General features: G+C 39.7%; 1 protein-coding gene across 1 annotated transcript in view; it reads left to right on the forward strand.

The window, feature by feature from the left end:
• DCAF10 (DDB1 and CUL4 associated factor 10) overlaps positions 1-18,381 on the forward strand; it is a gene marked incomplete at its 5' end in the record, with an annotated part of 46,417 nt that overhangs the window by 10,111 nt on the left and 17,925 nt on the right. Inside the window, one exon of the mRNA XM_081103333.1 lies at positions 2,767-2,880. Coding sequence (XP_080959459.1) covers positions 2,767-2,880 — 114 coding nt within the window. The remainder of the gene's footprint in view (positions 1-2,766; positions 2,881-18,381) is intronic.

Consider the following 18,381-nt stretch of genomic DNA (forward strand, 5'->3'; position numbering starts at 1 on the left):
GAGCTCCCCAACCCCCTGATCGCCCTGTGGCTCTGTGTGTGACAGGGTGCGGTGCCCCAACACCCCCACCCCACGGGCCCTACTCTGTGTGTGACGGGGTAGAGCCATAACCTCCCCATCGGCCCTGCCCTGAGTGTGAGAGTGGCGGCGCCCCAACCCCCTGATCAGCCCTGCTCTGTGGGTGATAGAGGGCAGCCCCCCCACCCCCCCACCCCACGGGCCCTGCTCTGTGTGTGATGGGGTAGAGCCATAACCTCCCCATTGGCCCTGCCCTGAGTGTGACAGTGGCGGTGCCCCAACCCCCTGATCGGCCCTGCTCTGTGGGTGATAGAGGGCGGCGCCCCAACCCCCTGATGGGCCCTGCCCTGTGCATGACAGGGGGGAGCTCCCCAACTCCCTGATGGGCCCTACTCTGTGCGTGACAGGGGGAAGCTCCCCAACCCCCTGATCGGCCCTGCTGTGTGCATGACAGGGGGCAGCGTCCCAATCCCCTGATTGGCCCTGCTCTGTGCATGACAGGGGGTGGCGCCGCAACCTCCCCATCGACCTTGCCTTGAGTGTGACGGGGCGGTGCCCCAACCCCCCAATCGGCCCTACCTTGAGCATGATTGAGGGTGGCATCGCAACCTCCCAATCCGCCCTGCTCTGTGCATGACAGGGGGCGGCGCCCCAACTCCCCAATCAGCCCTGCTCTGAGCCCGACCAGGGGCTGCACCTAGGGATTGGGCCTGCCCTCTGCCACCCGGGAGCAGGCCTAAGCCAGCAGGTCGTTATCTCCCGAGGGGTCCCAGACTGCGAGAGGGCGCAGGCCGGGCTAAGGGACCCCCCCCTCCTCCCGAGTGCACAAATTTTTGTGCACTGGGCCTCTAGTAGAGTATAAAAACAAAACTTAGATATGTTAATGATGGCATTTCAAACCAATGGGAAAATGTAGGCTTTGATATGGGGACAAAGTATATACACATTTGTTTTGTTAATCCTCACCTCAGGATATTTTTCCATTGATTTTTAGAGTGAAAGGGCCGGGGAGAGACAGAAAGAGAGAAACATCGATGTGAGAGAGACACATAGATTGGTTGCCTCCCACACAAGCCTGGACCAGGGTGGGAGTACATGCCTGCAACTGAGCGAAAGTACGTGCCCTTGACCAGAATTGATCCCAGGACCCTTCAGTCTGCGGGCCAACGCTGTATCCACTGAGCCAAGGATGATATATATTTTTTAAAGGTTACAACTCATGCCATGTACAAAAATATATTATAATTGGATTAAAACAAAATAATGTTTTATAGATCTCTTATTTACAATGTTTAAGGTTAAGACTCTCAGAATCGTTGATTCATTTACTTTTTTTTTTTTTTTTTAAAGAAGTCATTTATTTATTTTGTTGTTAATCCTCACCTTAGGATACTTTTTCCATTGATTTTTAGGGAGAGTAGAAGAGAGGGAAAGAGAAACATCGATGCGAGAGAAACACATTGATTGGTTGCCTCCTGCATGAGCCCCAACCAGGGCCCTGGGTGGGGAGGAGCCTGCAACCTAGGCATGTGCCCCTGACCAGAATTGAACCCTCCGGTCCACAGGCCAACGCTCTATCCACTGAGCCAAACCGGCCAGGGCTGATTCATTTACTTTTATGCTAGGAGGAAAGTCCATTCCATGACTCTTCTGACTAACAAAAAGAAATGGCTGTTTATACATCATCTAATAGATGTTAATTTGAATACTTACTCATGAAGATCAATTAGCACAAAAATCCATCAGATATAGTAAATATTTGAAGTCCACTTATCTCAAAAAATGGTGTTTATGCAGATTACTAAATATGGGAAAAGTTTGAGTTTTTCCCTCTCCAACTTTATCTAAAAAGCTTTTTCTGAATACAAAAGTTTGACTATTTGATATTCTATCTTATGCACTTTCAGCTTAAGTGTACAAAATTCCACTTGTTATTGGAACTATAAATTGGGAAGACCTGTAGTTTCAAAGACTTGGGATTTCATTTGCTAGATCTGAATCTGAAAGAGCAGTGCCCACAAAAAACTAGACTTAACCAAAATCAATAAAAGACAATGGATTTTCAGAAATCAAAATGGGGCTTGTAAAAGGTTTATGAAAATATAACTTTGTAATAGGGAAGGGTTTTGAAAATAGAGACAGTATTAAAAAAAATAAGGAAAAGATGACTATATCTAACCAATAGGATATATATTTTTTCAGTGCTTTTTAATACTGATAAATACATAATTTTGTATAAGATTTTTCCTCTAAGTTGCCTCATCTATACATGTTTTTCTGCAACCAGCTTTTCTCATTTAAAAATATGTTTTGGAGTTCTTTCATATCATATCCATATAAAACTATGCCTTTCTTTTAAAAATCAGTCATCCTTCTTTCATATACATTTAGGTTTCTTTTAATTTCTCCTTGCAATGAAGCATATATACTTTGTATTTATGAATGATTATGTCTCTAGATTAAATACTCAGAAAAAAATTGCTGAGTCAAAAGATATGCACATTTAAAACTTTGATAGATACTGTTACTCCCCAAACATAAACTACCAGTTTGTATTCCATTACAATGTATGAAGGACCATTTCCTACTAGTGTCAATAGTGGATATCATCAATATTTTAAATATTTCCTACTAACATGGGCAAAAAGAAGTTATTCACTTATAGTGTGCATAATTACAAATAAGTAAGTATTAATAACCAGAGAATACTAGAAAACTAAACAAAAGAAATGTGTCATTTGCTTTCAGATCAGTGCTGACGGTTGCTTGTGAACAGACTGAAGTTCTGCTTTTTGACCCTATATCATCAAAGCACATAAAAACACTTTCTGAAGCCCATGAAGACTGTGTAAATAATATCAGGTTAGTATTATAGTGAAAAAGTGAACTTTACTATTGTGACCCAAAATACTCTGTTTTGGAAGTTCGTGAAAATGTATAATGCTTTTGTATAGCAGTGGTAGAGATACATATTTGTGAATTGTGAATCTTATCCCTTGTGAAACTGATTCCTTTAATTACAAAACTTATTAACTATTTTGGATTAGAATCTTTCTGAAATGCATTTTTTACTTCCACATGATTTTCTTTTTCTCTTCGTATATTAGGATCATCATTATGAACCTCAGCCAGTATTATAATAGTCTTGTAATGCCTTTAGGCTATGGCAGTACTGTTACTTAGCCTGTCTCACCACCAGCCCCCAAATTCAAAGTATTGAGAGAAAAAGCACATATGCACAGAGAACTTCTTTAAAGCATTGTTGGAAGCTTCTTAAATTCTCAGTAATGTGGGAAATAGATAACAGTTTGGTGGATTAATATGCAGTCATTAAAATGATGGTCCCAAAGACTACATATCAACATAGATAAGTGCTTGGGATAATATAGATTAAAATCATGATGTAAACTGTACAAATGTGACATGATGCAGAAGAAAAAAGATTAGAAGGAAATACTTTAAAATGCTAGCAGTGGATGAGTTAGAATGTATGGATTATGAGTAATTTTATAAACTTTATGTAGAGATTATATTATTTTTTAAATTATTACTTTTAATTTAAAAAAAAGAACTGTTGAAATTATTTCTAGTCAAGATGACCTACTGAGTTTTAATGTAACACTGATGTTCCAAACACATAGAACAAAAGATTAAGTAGCACAAAAGATATACCCAGGCTGTGAAACAATAAACATCTTTGTGGGCCAGAAATTGAACACAGACACAAAATTGCTACAAGTGTTTAAACCATAAGCCCACTGGGTTTGTCTGGCATTGACATGCAGTCGTTTGGCTCCTGTCAGGAATCAAAAGTGCTAAAAGTGCTTCATGTGAGGCAGAAACCAGAACTACTACATGAAGCCAGGGGTTTTGTTGTAATGTATATCCCATTTGTGAAAGGCTGAAAAAAGGAAAAAGCTATTAACTACCGGGGCTATAGTTTTAGTTGATAAAGACACAGACTCATGACCAGAAAGTGATGAAGCCATTACTGAGTCAGTGGTTGAATAGATGTGATAGCTCCAATATCATCATGAAACTGCAGGCCTTAATATCATTATAAGGTCTAGTTGTCGATTAGGGGTCTAGTAATCCAAGTGGGGCCAACTATAAAACCATTAAATAGGTAGAGAGAAAAAACAAAAAAACAACCTTTTACTACTCAAAATGTGCCTACAACCCAAATCGCAAAACTCATGAAGACATCTAATATTAATACCATACCAAAATCAGCGACTAACACAGGCATTTTCTCTGGATGAAATTAATTTATGGAGTAGTCCAACAAAGACTTTATTTTTAAAAATAAATTATTTTATTTATTTTTATTTTTTTTGACTAGGTTATACATGCACGTGGTACAAAATTCAAAGGTACAAAAGGGTAAACAGTGAAAAGTAAGTCTATCTCCCACCTCTGTCCCCTAGCCACCCAGTTCCCCTCCCCAGAGGCAACCACTATTACCAATTTATTGCTATCTTTTCTGAGATAGTTTGTCCATATATAAGCATATACACACACACATACACTTTTATATAAATGGTAGCATTCTATACATACTATTATGTACCTTGGCTTTTTCACTTCAAAACATATTTAGAAATCATTCCATATTAGTATCCATGGGATGATATTATTTTTAACGGCTGCATAGTATTCCGTTGATTAGAAGAAACTTTAAATCATTTTTAGGATGCTCAAAGAAATAAGTTAAGGGGTACTTTCTATTTTAAGGGAGCTCAAAAATTATGAAACAGAATAAATGAAACAAGAGCAGGTTAATGTGGAAATGAACCAATTAGAATTCTTTGTAGTTGGTATGTAAAACTCAGTAGATGGGATAAATATACCCTTTATACCATTGGTGATAGAATTAATGGGTTGGAAAATAGTACTAAAAATTTCATACAGAACACAGAAAAAAGATACAAATATGAAAGAATAGTTAAAAGATATAGAGGATTAATTGAAAGACTCCAATAAATGTATAAGAATTACAAAGAAAGAAGATGCAGGGATTGGTGGAGAACTAATTTTTGAAGACAGAGGGGCACAGAGACAAAGAATTCTTAGCATTCAAGAGGGACCTGAGTCCTTTCATCAAGAGTAAAATCTAGAATGTCAAGTAGGTTAAAGAAAAAAAAAATACACATCTAGATAGGTTGTGGTGAAACTAGAAAGCTTAAAAAAGTGATGATAATAATAATAATATTTTTGTCCAATTCTATGTTCTCAAGTCCTTAAGGAATGATATTAATGTGAACACGTCAATTTGAAGCTTTATTCATGTTTGTCCCCTGCCATTATAAATAAAGGTACATGCTATTCACTGAGAAAAAAAAATAATAATAATAATAAATAATGATAAAGCAAAGGAAATATAAATAGAAAAAAGAAGTAGAAATAGTTCCAAATATATGTATAGTTCACAGTAGGTATAAATGGATTGATCTTTATTAAAAGACACAGAGACCTACCAATTTGAATGAAAAACAAAATCATTTATATATTCTCTATAGAGATACCAAAAATAAGACTGCCCAGAAATGGAAAAAGAAAACTGATGTAGGTTATTATTGGACAGATGGAATACCAAAGTCTTTAATAAAAAATGCAACAGTACATATTAAGAAAAGGAAAAATCCATCAGGAAGATATATATAATCATGAACTTGTATGCAACTTGAAGTATAAAAACCAAAAATGGAATGATAAGGAATTCTAAATCTGTTAGAGGCCCGGTGCACAGATTCATGCACCGGTGGGGTCCCTTGGCCTGGCCTGCAGGGATCGGGCCGAAACCGGCTCTCTGACATCTCCCGAGGGGTTCCGGATTGTGAGAGGGTGGTTCTCGGATGACGCACCCTGGAATTGGGTTCCCTCCTCTCTGGTTCTAGATGCATCACCCAAGAACTGCAGCTGCCAAGCTGTATTGGGCATCTGCCTCCTGGTGGTCAGTGCGCGTCATAGCTACTGGCCAGTCAGCTGGTTGCTTTAGGCTTTTATATAGTATATATAGATAGTCATAGTGAGATATTTTATTACTAGGATCCCTTGGCCTGGCCTGCGCCCTCTCACAATCTGGTACCCCCCGGGAGATGTCAGAGGCCTGCTGCACGTATTCATCTGTGCACCGGCCCTCTAGTATGCATATAAGATCTTTGGTTAATCTCTCCCCGCCTGCCCCCGTCCCTCTGAGATTCATCAATCTGTTCCATGTTTCCATGCCTGTGCATTGAGCATCTGGCCCCTGGTGGTCAGTGTGTGTCATAGCTACTGGTCGAATGGTCACTTAGGCTTTTATATATATAGATAGTTGCATCTAAAACTAGTAAATTAAGCAGATAAAAATGAGGCTATAAAAGATAAACTAGAAACGCTGGGTAAAATTTTTACTATTGTCTGGCTGGCATGTCTCGGTGGTTGAGTGCCAACCTGTGAACCAGGAGGTCATGGTTCGATTCCAAGTCAGGGTCATGCGGGTTGCAGGCTCAATCCCCAGTGTGGGTGAGGGCGTGCAGTAGGCAGCCGAGCAATGATTCTCTCTCATCATTGATGTTTCTATCTCTCCTCCTTTCCTCTCCAAAATCAATTATAAATGTATTTTTAAAAATTTAAATATAGCCCTAACCGATTTGGCTCAGTGGATAGAGCATGGGCCTGCAGACTCAAGGGTCCCAAGTTCGATTCTGGTCAAGGGCATGTACCTTGGTTGCAGGCACATCCCCAGTGGGGAGTGTGTAAGAGGCAGCTGATCGATGTTTCTCTCTCATCGATGTTTCTAACTCTCTATCCCTCTCCCTTCCTCTCTGTAAAAAAATCAATAAAATATATTTTTTTTAAAATTTAAAATATATATATTTAATCCTCTAATTCTCACTTGAGGATTTTTTTTAATTGATTTTTTAGAGAGGAAGGGGAAGAGAAAGAGAAAGAGAAACATCAATGTGAGGGAGAAGCATGGATCCGTTGTCTCCCACACTCACCCGACTAAGAATCGAACCCACAACCGAAGGATTTGTATGCATGCATATAGGCATGACCAATGGACACGGGGCACTGGGGGGTAGGGGAGGCCAGGGGAATGTCAAGGGGGGTGGGAAGGAAACATATGTAATACTCTTGGTAATACTTTAAGCAATAAAAAAAAAAAAAAAAAAGAATCGAACCCACAACTTAATATGTGCCCTGATCAGGAATTAACCTGCAACCTTTTGGTGTACAGGATGATGTTCCAACCAACTGAGCCACTGGGCCAGAGCAAAATAAATAAATAAATAAATAAATAAATAAATAAATATTTAAAAATATATATATATATATATAAAATATATTTTATTGATTTTTTTTACAGAGAGGAGGGGAGAGGGATAGAGAGTTAGAAACATCAGTGAGAGAGAAACATCGATCAGCCGCCTTCTGCACACCTCCTGCTGGGGATGTGCCCGCAACCAAGGTACATGCCCTTGACTGGAATTGAAACTGGGACCCTTGAGTCCGCAGGCCAACACTCTATCCACTGAGCCAAACCAGCTAGGGCTAAATATATATATTTTTAATGTACAGTTGAGCTGATAAGAAAGAAAGGAATCCTAGGGCCAAAAATGAAGTTGAAGCAGGAATACGAGGAAGTAAATAGGTATTCAAGATGTCTTTTACCATGGAGGCTTTAGCAAAATGCTGGTGACCTTGAGCTTCTGTTTTAACATTTATGAGGAGTACAGAGGACAGGAGAATAATTCTGTCAGTTGAAGCTGAAGAGTCTAGTAGAAAACTCTGCAGAAGGGTGGGACTTGAAAGGGTTATACTTTTAGCAAAATTAGTGATCTAGAAATAAATCACATTGTTCATCTAAACCAGTGATGGTGAACCTATGACACGCGTGTCAGAGGTGACACGCAATTCATTTTTTTGGTTGATTTTTCTTTGTTAAATGGCATTTAAATATATAAAATAAATATCAAAATATAAGTCTTTGTTTTACTATGGTTGCAAATATCAAAAAATTTCTATATGTGACACGGCACCAGAGTTTAGCTGACACACCAAGCTCAAAAGGTTCGCCATCACTGATCTAAACTGTGGCATTGGGTAGAGGGGTGTCAGAAAATCTGGATTTCTAACCACAAGCCAGCCTTCTTGCATGTGTGGGGCCTAAATTCACACTACCATGTGGTCCAAAAATAAATGCAAATATTCTCTGGAGGAGAGAACTCAATATCATAAAGAAGTCATTTCTTCCCAAATTAATCTATAAATTTAGTGCAGTTTTAATAAAAATATCAAGTTTTTATAACTTTATTTTAAAATTCATATTGAACAGCAAAGGCCAAGAATATCTGAGACTGTTTTGAAGAAGACTTAAGATGGTAGGAGTACTCACCTCTCCAGATATCAAACATAGTCTTAGGACAGGGATAGATTAAGTGACTGATGGAACGAAATAGTGTTTCCAGATATTTAACATATGACAGCAGGGGCATTATAAATCACTGTGGGGGTGGGAGGATGGAAAACAGAGAACTGGTTATATATATGAAAAAATAAAATTAAATTAGATTTTTATCTCATACCATAACTAAAAGTTACTGCCAGTTAGATTAAAGACCTAATTATAGAAGAAAACCTTTAAAGCGTTAGAAGGAATATAGAATATATTTATAGTCTAAGTATAAGAAAGGATTTTTTTAAATACACAAAATCCATAAACCATTAAGGATTAAAAGGTCAACTGCATTAAAATTTAAAACTTCCTTATAACCAAAGACATAAGAATGTGAGAAGACAAGCTATAGGCTAGTGGGAGATGATGTTTTTAATGCACATAACTAAAAAATGGCTAAGTATCCAGAATATATAAGACAATTATTCTGGAACAAAATTGACAGAGAATCGCATAAGAGAAACTAAAATAAGCAATAAATATGGAAAGATTTTCAAGCTTACTAGTTACCATGGAAATGCAAATAAAAAAAGCAGTGAAGAAATACCAAAGATGTTGAGAAATAGAAACTCTTAGATATTATTGATGGAGTATAAATTGGTAAAATTACTTTGAAGAGCAATTTTGCAACATCAGGTAAAATTGAAGATCAATTTTTAAAAATAAGTTATAGCACATGTGAGCAAGGAGATATGTTAAGAAGCTTCATTATAGCATTATTAGTATTAGTATTAGAAGTTGGAAATAAATCTGCAAGAGGAAGGTCAACTCTGGTATACTTATACAATGGAATACTATACATCCGTTAAAATGAAAAGAAGCAGCATGTGAGATACATGTCAGAAATTTGAGGTTGAGCCAGGAAAGCAACTGTAGAATGAGCTGTATGTACAGTGTGATACCATTTATATAAAGTTTGAAAATATACAGACACAAGCTTGATAAGGGCATGTATTTCTCTGTTTGTTCTCTGCTTTATCCTCAGCACCTAGAACTATGCCTAGCTCATAGTGGGTGCTCATTAAGTATTTAAAGAATAGCATGCAAAACAATATTATCAATTGTTTATAGCTACATACTTATGAATTCATGGTATTAAAAATTGTGTGGGGAGTAACAACAAATTTTGGATAGTGGTTCCCTCTGGAGAGGGAGGGAGGGGAATGGGTTTGGGGAGGGATATACAGGGTACTTCAACTGTGTTTGTAATGTTTTTAAAAATCTGAATGATACAAAATGTTAAAATTTGATAAAGCTGGGTGGTGAGTATCACAGGTGTTTGTTATATTCTTCATACATTTCTCTATGTTTCTAATATTTCACAACTTAAAATTTTATTACCTCAAAAAGAAAAGACGTATACCAAGTTGTTTGCCCCTACTCAAAATGGCTCTCACTAATCTGCTATTAGAATTTGTGTTCCTTATTAACATCAGCTCTCATTTGCTACTATCAATGTGCCTGCCCTAGTACCCCACACCTACAAATTTGAATTTGCCTCTTGTCTGTTGGTTAGAAAAAAACAGATTTTGAAGCTTTTTTTAGAAGTAATATAACTTTAGAGTTTTGAGTAAGGATTTGGGAAGTCGTTGGCATGAGCGTAAGTGTGTATTACTTAATACTAACTTCCATTTTTTGAGTGCTTACTATGTGCCAAACCTTTTGTGAAGTACTTTTCATACATAATATGTTTAATTCTCATGGTATCCTGATGTGAGACAGATATTGTACCCATTTTAAGGAATGAAGAAACTGCAACCCAGATAAAGAGACTTGCCCAAGGTATAGAATATACACTGAGTGGCCAGATTATTATGACCACCTAACATTTGTAGGCAAATTAGCTATAATTTCGCGCTGAAGTTGCTAGACGGTCAGACCATTATAAATAGGGAAGCAAGTTGTTTACCACAAGAGTAGAAGTGATTTTTTTCTGAAGATATGGGTAAACAACGCTATTTAACAGCCTTTGAATGTGGTATACACACACACACACACACACACACACAGCCAGATTATTATGACCACCCAATCAGTACTTTGTTGGGCCACCTTTTGCCTTCAGTACTGCGGCGATTCTTCTTGGTGTTGACACCATGAGATGTTGAAAGGTGATGCGAGGAATCTGACACCATGCCTGATGAATAGCACTGTCCAGTTCTGTGAAATTTGATGGTTGTGGAACCAGCTGCCAGATGGCTCTTTTAACTTCGTCCCACAAATGCTCAATTGGATTGAGATCTGGTGATTGTGGGGGCTACCTAAGCAAGGTAAAGTCTCCCTCATGTTCCTGAAACCACTTCTGCACAATACAAGCACCGTGGCATGGCACATTGTCTTGTTGGAAGAAGCCATCTCCATTGGGATATGCCATCAATATGATAGGATGAACTTGATCAGCAACAATACATAGGTATGTTGTGTTATTCAGACATTGTTCCACACGAATCAAAGGGCCCACATCATGCCAGGAAAACATGACCCAAACCATAATACTGCCCCCACCAGCTTGAAGGGTTGTACTCATGCATATGGGGTGCATGCTTTCATGCTGTTTCTGCCAAATTCTCACTCTGCCATCTGCATGATGCAACTGGAAACGTGATTCATTGGACCACATGACTTTTTTCCAATGCTCGACTATCCAATCCTTGTGTTCCTGTGCAAATTGGAGACGTTTTATCTTGATAACTGCAGACAGCAAAGGTGTTCGAACAGGCCTTTGCCTTCCATATCCCATACCATACAGTGTACGGCTAATTTGCCTACAAATGTTAGATGTTCATAATAATCTGGCTACTCAGTGTGTGTGTGTGTGTGTGTGTATCTCCCACGTTCAAAGGCTGTTAAATCGTGTTGTTTACCCATATCTTCAGAAAAAAATCACTTCTGTCGTGGTAAACAACCTGCTTCCCTTTTTATAGTGGTCTGGCCCTCTAGCAACTTCAGCGTGAAATTATAGCTAATTTGCCTACAAACATCAGTGGTCATCATAATCTGGCCACTCAGTGAGTGGTAAAGCTGGAATTCATATTCAGTTCCATTAGACCTATACTGTTCAGAGATGAGGGCATGCACATACTTAGTAATGTCTTCAAGTATGAAGTAAAGATGCAATATTCTAATGTCATAATTTCATTTTAAAGATTATGTAAAAAAAAAAAACCAAACATTTAATTTATTCTTGTTCTAAGAATTTGCACATCCTATCTAATAAAAGAGAAACATGGTAATTAGCCGTTCATCCGCTACCCTTCCCATTGGCTAATCAGGTTGGTATGCAAATTAACTGCCAGCCAAGATGGTGGCCGGCAGCCAGGCAGCTTAAAGCTAACATGAGGCTTGCTTGCTTCAGTGACGGAGGACTCCAACGTTCCCAACCTGCCTTGCCGGCCTCTGAGCTTGCAGTTTGAAACATTATTACAAATATAGAAGCTAAACAAAACCCCAGAAACCTGCTTTCAGCTGGCTGGGATCTCAGAGCTGGAGTTGAAACAGTGTTTGGATTATAGAACCCAAACAAACCAGATACCTGCTTTCAGCAGCCAAGCTCCAGAGCTAAAGCTGGCCCAGAATAAAAAAGAAAAAAAAAAGAAAAAAAGGAGCAGTTGGGAGCTTCAGTCACCCACCGGCCTGAAAACGCCCTCAGCCCTTCACCCAGACTGGCCAGGCACCCCAGTGGGGACCCTGACCCTGAAGGGGGTGTGACCAGCTGCAAACAGCCATCATCCCCTCATCCAGGCTGGCCAGGCACCCCAGTGGGGACCCCCACCCTGATCCAGGACACCCTTCAGGGCAAACCAGCCGGCCCCCACCCATGCACCAGGCCTCTATTCTATATAGTAAAAGGGTAATATGCCTCCCAGCACCGGAATCAGCGGAGCCGTGAGACCTCCCGGCACTGGGATCAGCGTGACGGGGCAGCGCCCAAACCCCCTGATCGCCCTGCGGCTCTGTGTGTGACAGGGGGTGGGGCCACAACCTCCCTATCCGCCCTGCTCTGTTCGTGACAGGGGAAGGCGCCCCAACCCCCTGATCAGCCCTGCTCTGTGCCTGATAGGGGGGAGCTCCCCAACCCCCTGATTGCCCTGCAGCTCTGTGTGTGACAGGGTGCGGCGCCCCAACCCCTCCCCCCCACGGGCCCTCCTCTGTGTGTGATGGGTTAGAGCCATAACCTCCCCATCGGCCCTGCCCTGAGTGTGAGAGTGGGGGCGCCCCAACCCCCTGATCAGCCCTGCTCTGTGGGTGATAGAGGGTGGCGCCCCAACCCCCCCCCACGGGCCCTGCTCTATGTGTGATGGGGTAGAGCCATAACCTCCCCATTGGCCCTGCCCTGAGTGTGACAGTGGCGGTGCCCCAACCCCCTTATTGGCCCTGCTCTGTGTGTGACAGGGGGCGGTGCCCCAACTCCCCTATCGGCCCTACTCTGTGAGTGACAGGGGGAGCTCCTCAACCCCCTGATCGGCCCTGCTCTGTGCATGACAGGGGGGAGCTCCCCAACCCCCTGATGGGCCCTGCTCTGTGCGTGACAGGGGGGAGCTCCCCAACCCCCTGATTGACCCTGCTCTGTGCGTGACAGGGTACGGAGCCCCAACCCCCCTGATGGGCCCTGCTCTGTGCGTGACAGGGGGCAGCGCCCTAACCCCCTGTTCGACCCTGCTCTGTGCGTGACAGGGTACAGAGTCCCAACCCCCCTGATTGGCCCTGCTCTGTGAGTGACGGGGTGGCGCTGCAACCTCCCCATCGACCCTGCCTTGAGTGTGACAGGGGGCGGTGCCCCAACCCCCCAATCGGCCCTACCCTGAGCGTGACTAGGGGTGGCATCCCAACCTCCCAATCCGCCCTGCTCTGTGCATGACGGGGCGGTGCCCCAACTCCCCAATCGGCCCTGCTCTGAGCCCAACCAGGGGCTGCACCTAGGGATTGGGCCTGCCCTCTGCCACCCGGGAGCAGGCCTAAGCCAGCAGGTCGTTATCTCCCGAGGGGTCCCAGACTGCGAGAGGGCACAGGCCGGGCTGAGGGACCCCCCTCCCCCCCGAGTGCAAAAATTTTTGTGCACCGGGCCTCTAGTCTATAATAATAAGAGCCTAATATGCTAATTAGACCAGATGTCCTTTCGGACATCATTCCTTCTGGACAAAGCCACAGCAGGCAGGGGCTGAGGCAGAGGCAGCAGAGGCCCCGGCTGCAGCCCCCAGCTGTGGTGGCGGCAGGCAGGGGCCAAGGCAGAGGCGGCTGCTGCAGTAGTGGGGGCCAAGGCCCTTGCACGAATTTTGTGCATCGGACCTCTAGTAGTTAAATAAATGTAAGAAAGGCTTATTTCCATGATTTTTAGTTATTTTTAGGTAACTACTCAACACTTTCTTTCCCTTGTACAATGAAATGTTGGTTCCTGTTTAAGAAAACTCAATTTCAATTACTGTCATTTTTTACCAGTTATCTTCTGATAATGAAGACCTCAATTTATCTATATGTAAATTTATCAAGAGTTATTATAGTCATATGTTGGGGTTTGATGGGGACATACAGAGAAGTTCTATAATTCAGAAACTCATAGATTTTAGTGTGTGTGTGAAGGAGTGTCTTCTGTTTATTAGGGACTATGGAGTTAAAAACATATTATAATTATTAACTAATTAGGCTAGACTGAGTTTTCATTTGAGAGGATTGGACCAGAACTCCGAAAACTTGTCTAAAACTTTACATTCACTGCATCTGCTTTCTTTGGGGTAAGAACTGTAGATAATTTAACCAGTCTCCTACTCTACATTTTTCTATAATTTATCTACTTTTTTTACCAATCATTCTCTAATACCAAATTTTTAAAAAATTGATTTTAGAGAGAGAGGAAGGTGGGGGAAGGAGAGAAAGAGAAACATTGATTTGTTGTTCCATTTATTTATGCATTCATTGGTTGATTCCTGACCAGGGATTAAACCCATAACCTTTTTGGGGACAACACTCTAACCAACTGAGCTATCCGGCCAGGGTGCTATCTGGCTAGGGATCTAATACCAAAATTTTTTGTTGTTGTTAATCCTCACCTGAGGAAATTTTTTGAGAGGATATTCATTGATTTTTAGACAGAATGAAAGAGAGGGGGAGAGACAGAGAGAGAGAAATATTGATGTGAGAGCGACACTGATTGGTTGCCTCTTGCACACTCCCAGACTGCGATCGTGGATGGAGCCTACAACTGAGGTGCATTGTGCCCATGACTGGAATTAAAAACAGGACCCTTCAGTTGGCAGGCCAATGATCTAACCATAGAGCAACCTGCTAGGGCTCTAATACCAACATTTTTAACAGGTAATACTTTGAGGCAAAAAAATGAGAAAACTAAAGCCAAAGTATTGAAGTTTTCATCAAGGTAGATTTATTCAATTCAAAATTATTAGCTTTTGTTTTAAGATTATATTCATTCTTGGTTTTAAAATATGCTTTCATGTAACAATGGTAATTTTTTCAATAACCTTATTGACCAAAATTTAAAACCTGATTACTCACTTTATTTTTTATGAAAATCCAAGAGTTTTGGAACCTAGCCAACTCAGAGATCTTTCTGAAATTCTTATTTAATTATGTCACTGTCTTGCTTTAAATCCTTCAGGGTAGACTACTGTGACCTACAGCAATATAATACCACTGGGGTTTTCAATCCATATGTGCATTATTTTCTCTAGATTAAACAAAATACCTTATTTATATTTTTTCCCTAAATTTTCAAATGTATAAAGATACTCTTATGATCAATTTATTTTAAAAGTTTGACTTTCAGTAGCCTTTTGTCATTATATTTTTTGCAATTATATAATTCCTGTCATGTGTGGAACACATTAAAATGCCTCATCAGTAAAGATAAAACTATAAGGGGAAAATTTGATTTGATAATATAATAATTAAAATTTTGATACAGTAAGAAAACATATAAACCACATTGAAAGATAGAAATATATGTAGAAAATATATTTAATACACTGTATTTGAAAAATTAAGATATATAATTGTTACCATGAAGAGATTTTATCACTCAATAATAAAAATAATACTGCAAAAGGAAGATCAGTAAGGAACATTGATAGCAATTCACAAAAGAAATATAATCTTCCAATTAATATGAAAAAAGTACATCTTTACTAAAAAGAAAAGTTTTAACCTAAAACAAAATGATTTTTGCCCAGTTGGTGTGGTTCAGTGGTTGAGCATCAACCTATGAACCAGGATGTCAGGGTTTGATTCCCGGTCAGGGCACATGCCCACATGGTTAAATTATCTACAGTGGGCTACCAGTACATCCCCAGTGGGGGGCGTGCAGGAGGCTCAATGATTCTCATTGTTGATGTTTCTCTCCTCCTCTTTCCTTCTTCTCTGAAATCAAGCTTTTTAAATAGGTGCTTTTTTTCCTGGCACTTAGCAGAATTTAAAAATATCTGTGTGGCAAGGGTTTGGAGAAATGGACTCTCCTCACTGCTGGTGGAACTACATACTGGTATGCTCTTTTGGGGATAATTTGAATATATGTATCAAAAGCCTTACATTTTTAAAAATCCCTTTTTAGCCAAAGCCGGTTTGGCTCAGCGGATAGAGCGTCGGCCTGTGGACTGAAGGGTCCCGGATTCGATTCCGGTCAAGGTCATGTACCTGGGTTGCAGGCACTTCCCCAGTGGGGGATATGCAGGAGGCAGCTGATCGATGTTTCTCTCTCATAGATGTTTCTAACTCTCTATCTCTCTCCCTTCCTCTTTGTAAAAAATCAATAAAATATATTTTAAAAAAATAAAAATCCCTTTTTACTTAGCAATACATTTTCCTGGAAATGCACTTAGAAAAATAACTAGGGATGTGGGTAATATTTGGCTGTTAGGGGATTTGTCAAGGTGTGGTTTTTTATAAAATATATATTTTTATTGATTTTAGAGAGGGAGAGAGAGGGAGAAACAACAATGATGAGAGAGAATCATTGACTGGCTGCTTCGTGCACGCCCCACTCTGGGGATCAAGTCCACAACCTGGGCATGTGTCCTGACCGGGAATCAAACTATAACCTCCTGGTTCATAGGTCAACACTCAACTACTGAGCCACGCTGGCCGGGCCATCATAGTATTTTATAATAGTAAAATATTGGAAGCAATCTAAATAGCTTACAATTGCATTTTTGTTTTAAAAAGATTATGGTTTATTTATACAGTGAATGCTACTCAGCTATTAAGAATGATTTTGTCAATAAATTTTTAATGAGGTAGCAAAATATTTATGAGATAATATTAGGTTTGAAATACAGGAACAGCAGTTATTTTTGGTGGTGGAATTTTTTCTCCATTAAAAAATATTTTCAATGGGCATGTATTTATAATTAAGAAATAATTATTGGGAATCATTATAGAATAAATCCATGATATATTCTCTACTTGTCTCTACTTTTTCATACACAGCACTCCTAAAAGTCTCTCAGAGTACGTTCCTTACATACTTCTATATAAGGAGTTCCTGCTCATCTTTTAAAGTCAGTTCAAATGACACCACCATGAAGTCTTTCCTAAGCACTTTGTTTTCTCTGCTAATTCCACACAATTATCTTGTATAATTATTTACATGTACTTATAATGTCTTTTCTACCAGGCAGTGAACTCCTATCTCATTCATTCATTTAATAAATATTTGTGAGTGTTTATTATGTGCCTGGCACAAGTGTGTTAGGTACTGCAGATCTAACCATGAACCATGCAGACAAATTCCCCCTGCCTTCAAGAAGATAGCATGACGAAGTACATTGAAATATTAAGCTGTGTAATAGAAGTGTAGAATGCTTAGAAGATCCATAAACCTATCCCAGGCTGGATGGAGAGGGAAGGCTTCGTGGAGGGGATAATAGCTGAATAGTAGCAAGAAAACAAAGGTTAGCCAGGTGAAGGGTAGGAGGTAGTTTCAGGTAGCAGAACAGCCCAAACAAAGGCCTGAAATTTTAAAACCATGTTAAGTTTCAGGAAGGTCATTGTGGTGGTTGTGGATATTGAGGTTGATTTCTGATAGAAAATAATTATATATAATTTTATCTTGAAAGAAGCTCCAGAATTCATATCTTCTGCGAGAGTTTAGGAAGTTTTATGAAAAAGCATATGTTAGAGCAGTGTTGGCGAACCTTTTGAGCTCGGCGTGTCAGCATTTTGAAAAACCCTAACTTAACTCTGGTGCTGTGTCACATACAGAAAATTTTTGATATTTGCAACCATAGTAAAACAAAGACTTATATTTTTGATATTTATTTTATATATTTAAATGCCATTTAACAAAGAAAAATCAACCAAAAAATGAGTTTGCGTGTCACCTCTGACACATGTGTCATAGGTTCGCCATCACTGTGTTGGAGAAAGCATCCCAGTGTTGAATTAGGCAGAAATTCAAGTATGATTGGTATATTTGTTATTTTTTAAGTATTTGTATAAAAAATATTCTCACTAAGGATTAAAAAATTAGTGTGAAATAATTAAAAGTTTGAATTGAAAAGAGTATTTTAATTCTCTATCTTGTAATCTTTTTTTTTTAAACTGTTTTATTGCTTAAAGTATTACAAAGAGTATTACATATGTCTCCTTTTTTTCCTGCCTATCTTGTAATCTTGACTGGTCCTAATAAAATGGTGCGAGGCGAGCTTATTTGGAGAATGCCTTTGAGTTAATAGATGAAAATGATAGCATTTTAATAGCAATTTTTGCATATGCATGTGTTCTGAAAAGAAGATGTTACTTGTAGCAGAGTAAAAATTTCTCATAATTTTTAACCCTTTACGTTTAACATGCCTTCCTTGGAAATTGTCTTCAAAATCTCTTCTGTCTCCTATTAAATTGTTTTTCACCATTTGTGTTTCCTATACAGATTTTAAAGTTCTTTTTTCTCTTTACAACTGTACTCCAAACACCTA

Source organism: Myotis nattereri (genome assembly GCF_964212035.1).
Source record: "Myotis nattereri genome assembly, chromosome: 12".
Lineage (NCBI taxonomy): Eukaryota > Metazoa > Chordata > Mammalia > Chiroptera > Vespertilionidae > Myotis > Myotis nattereri.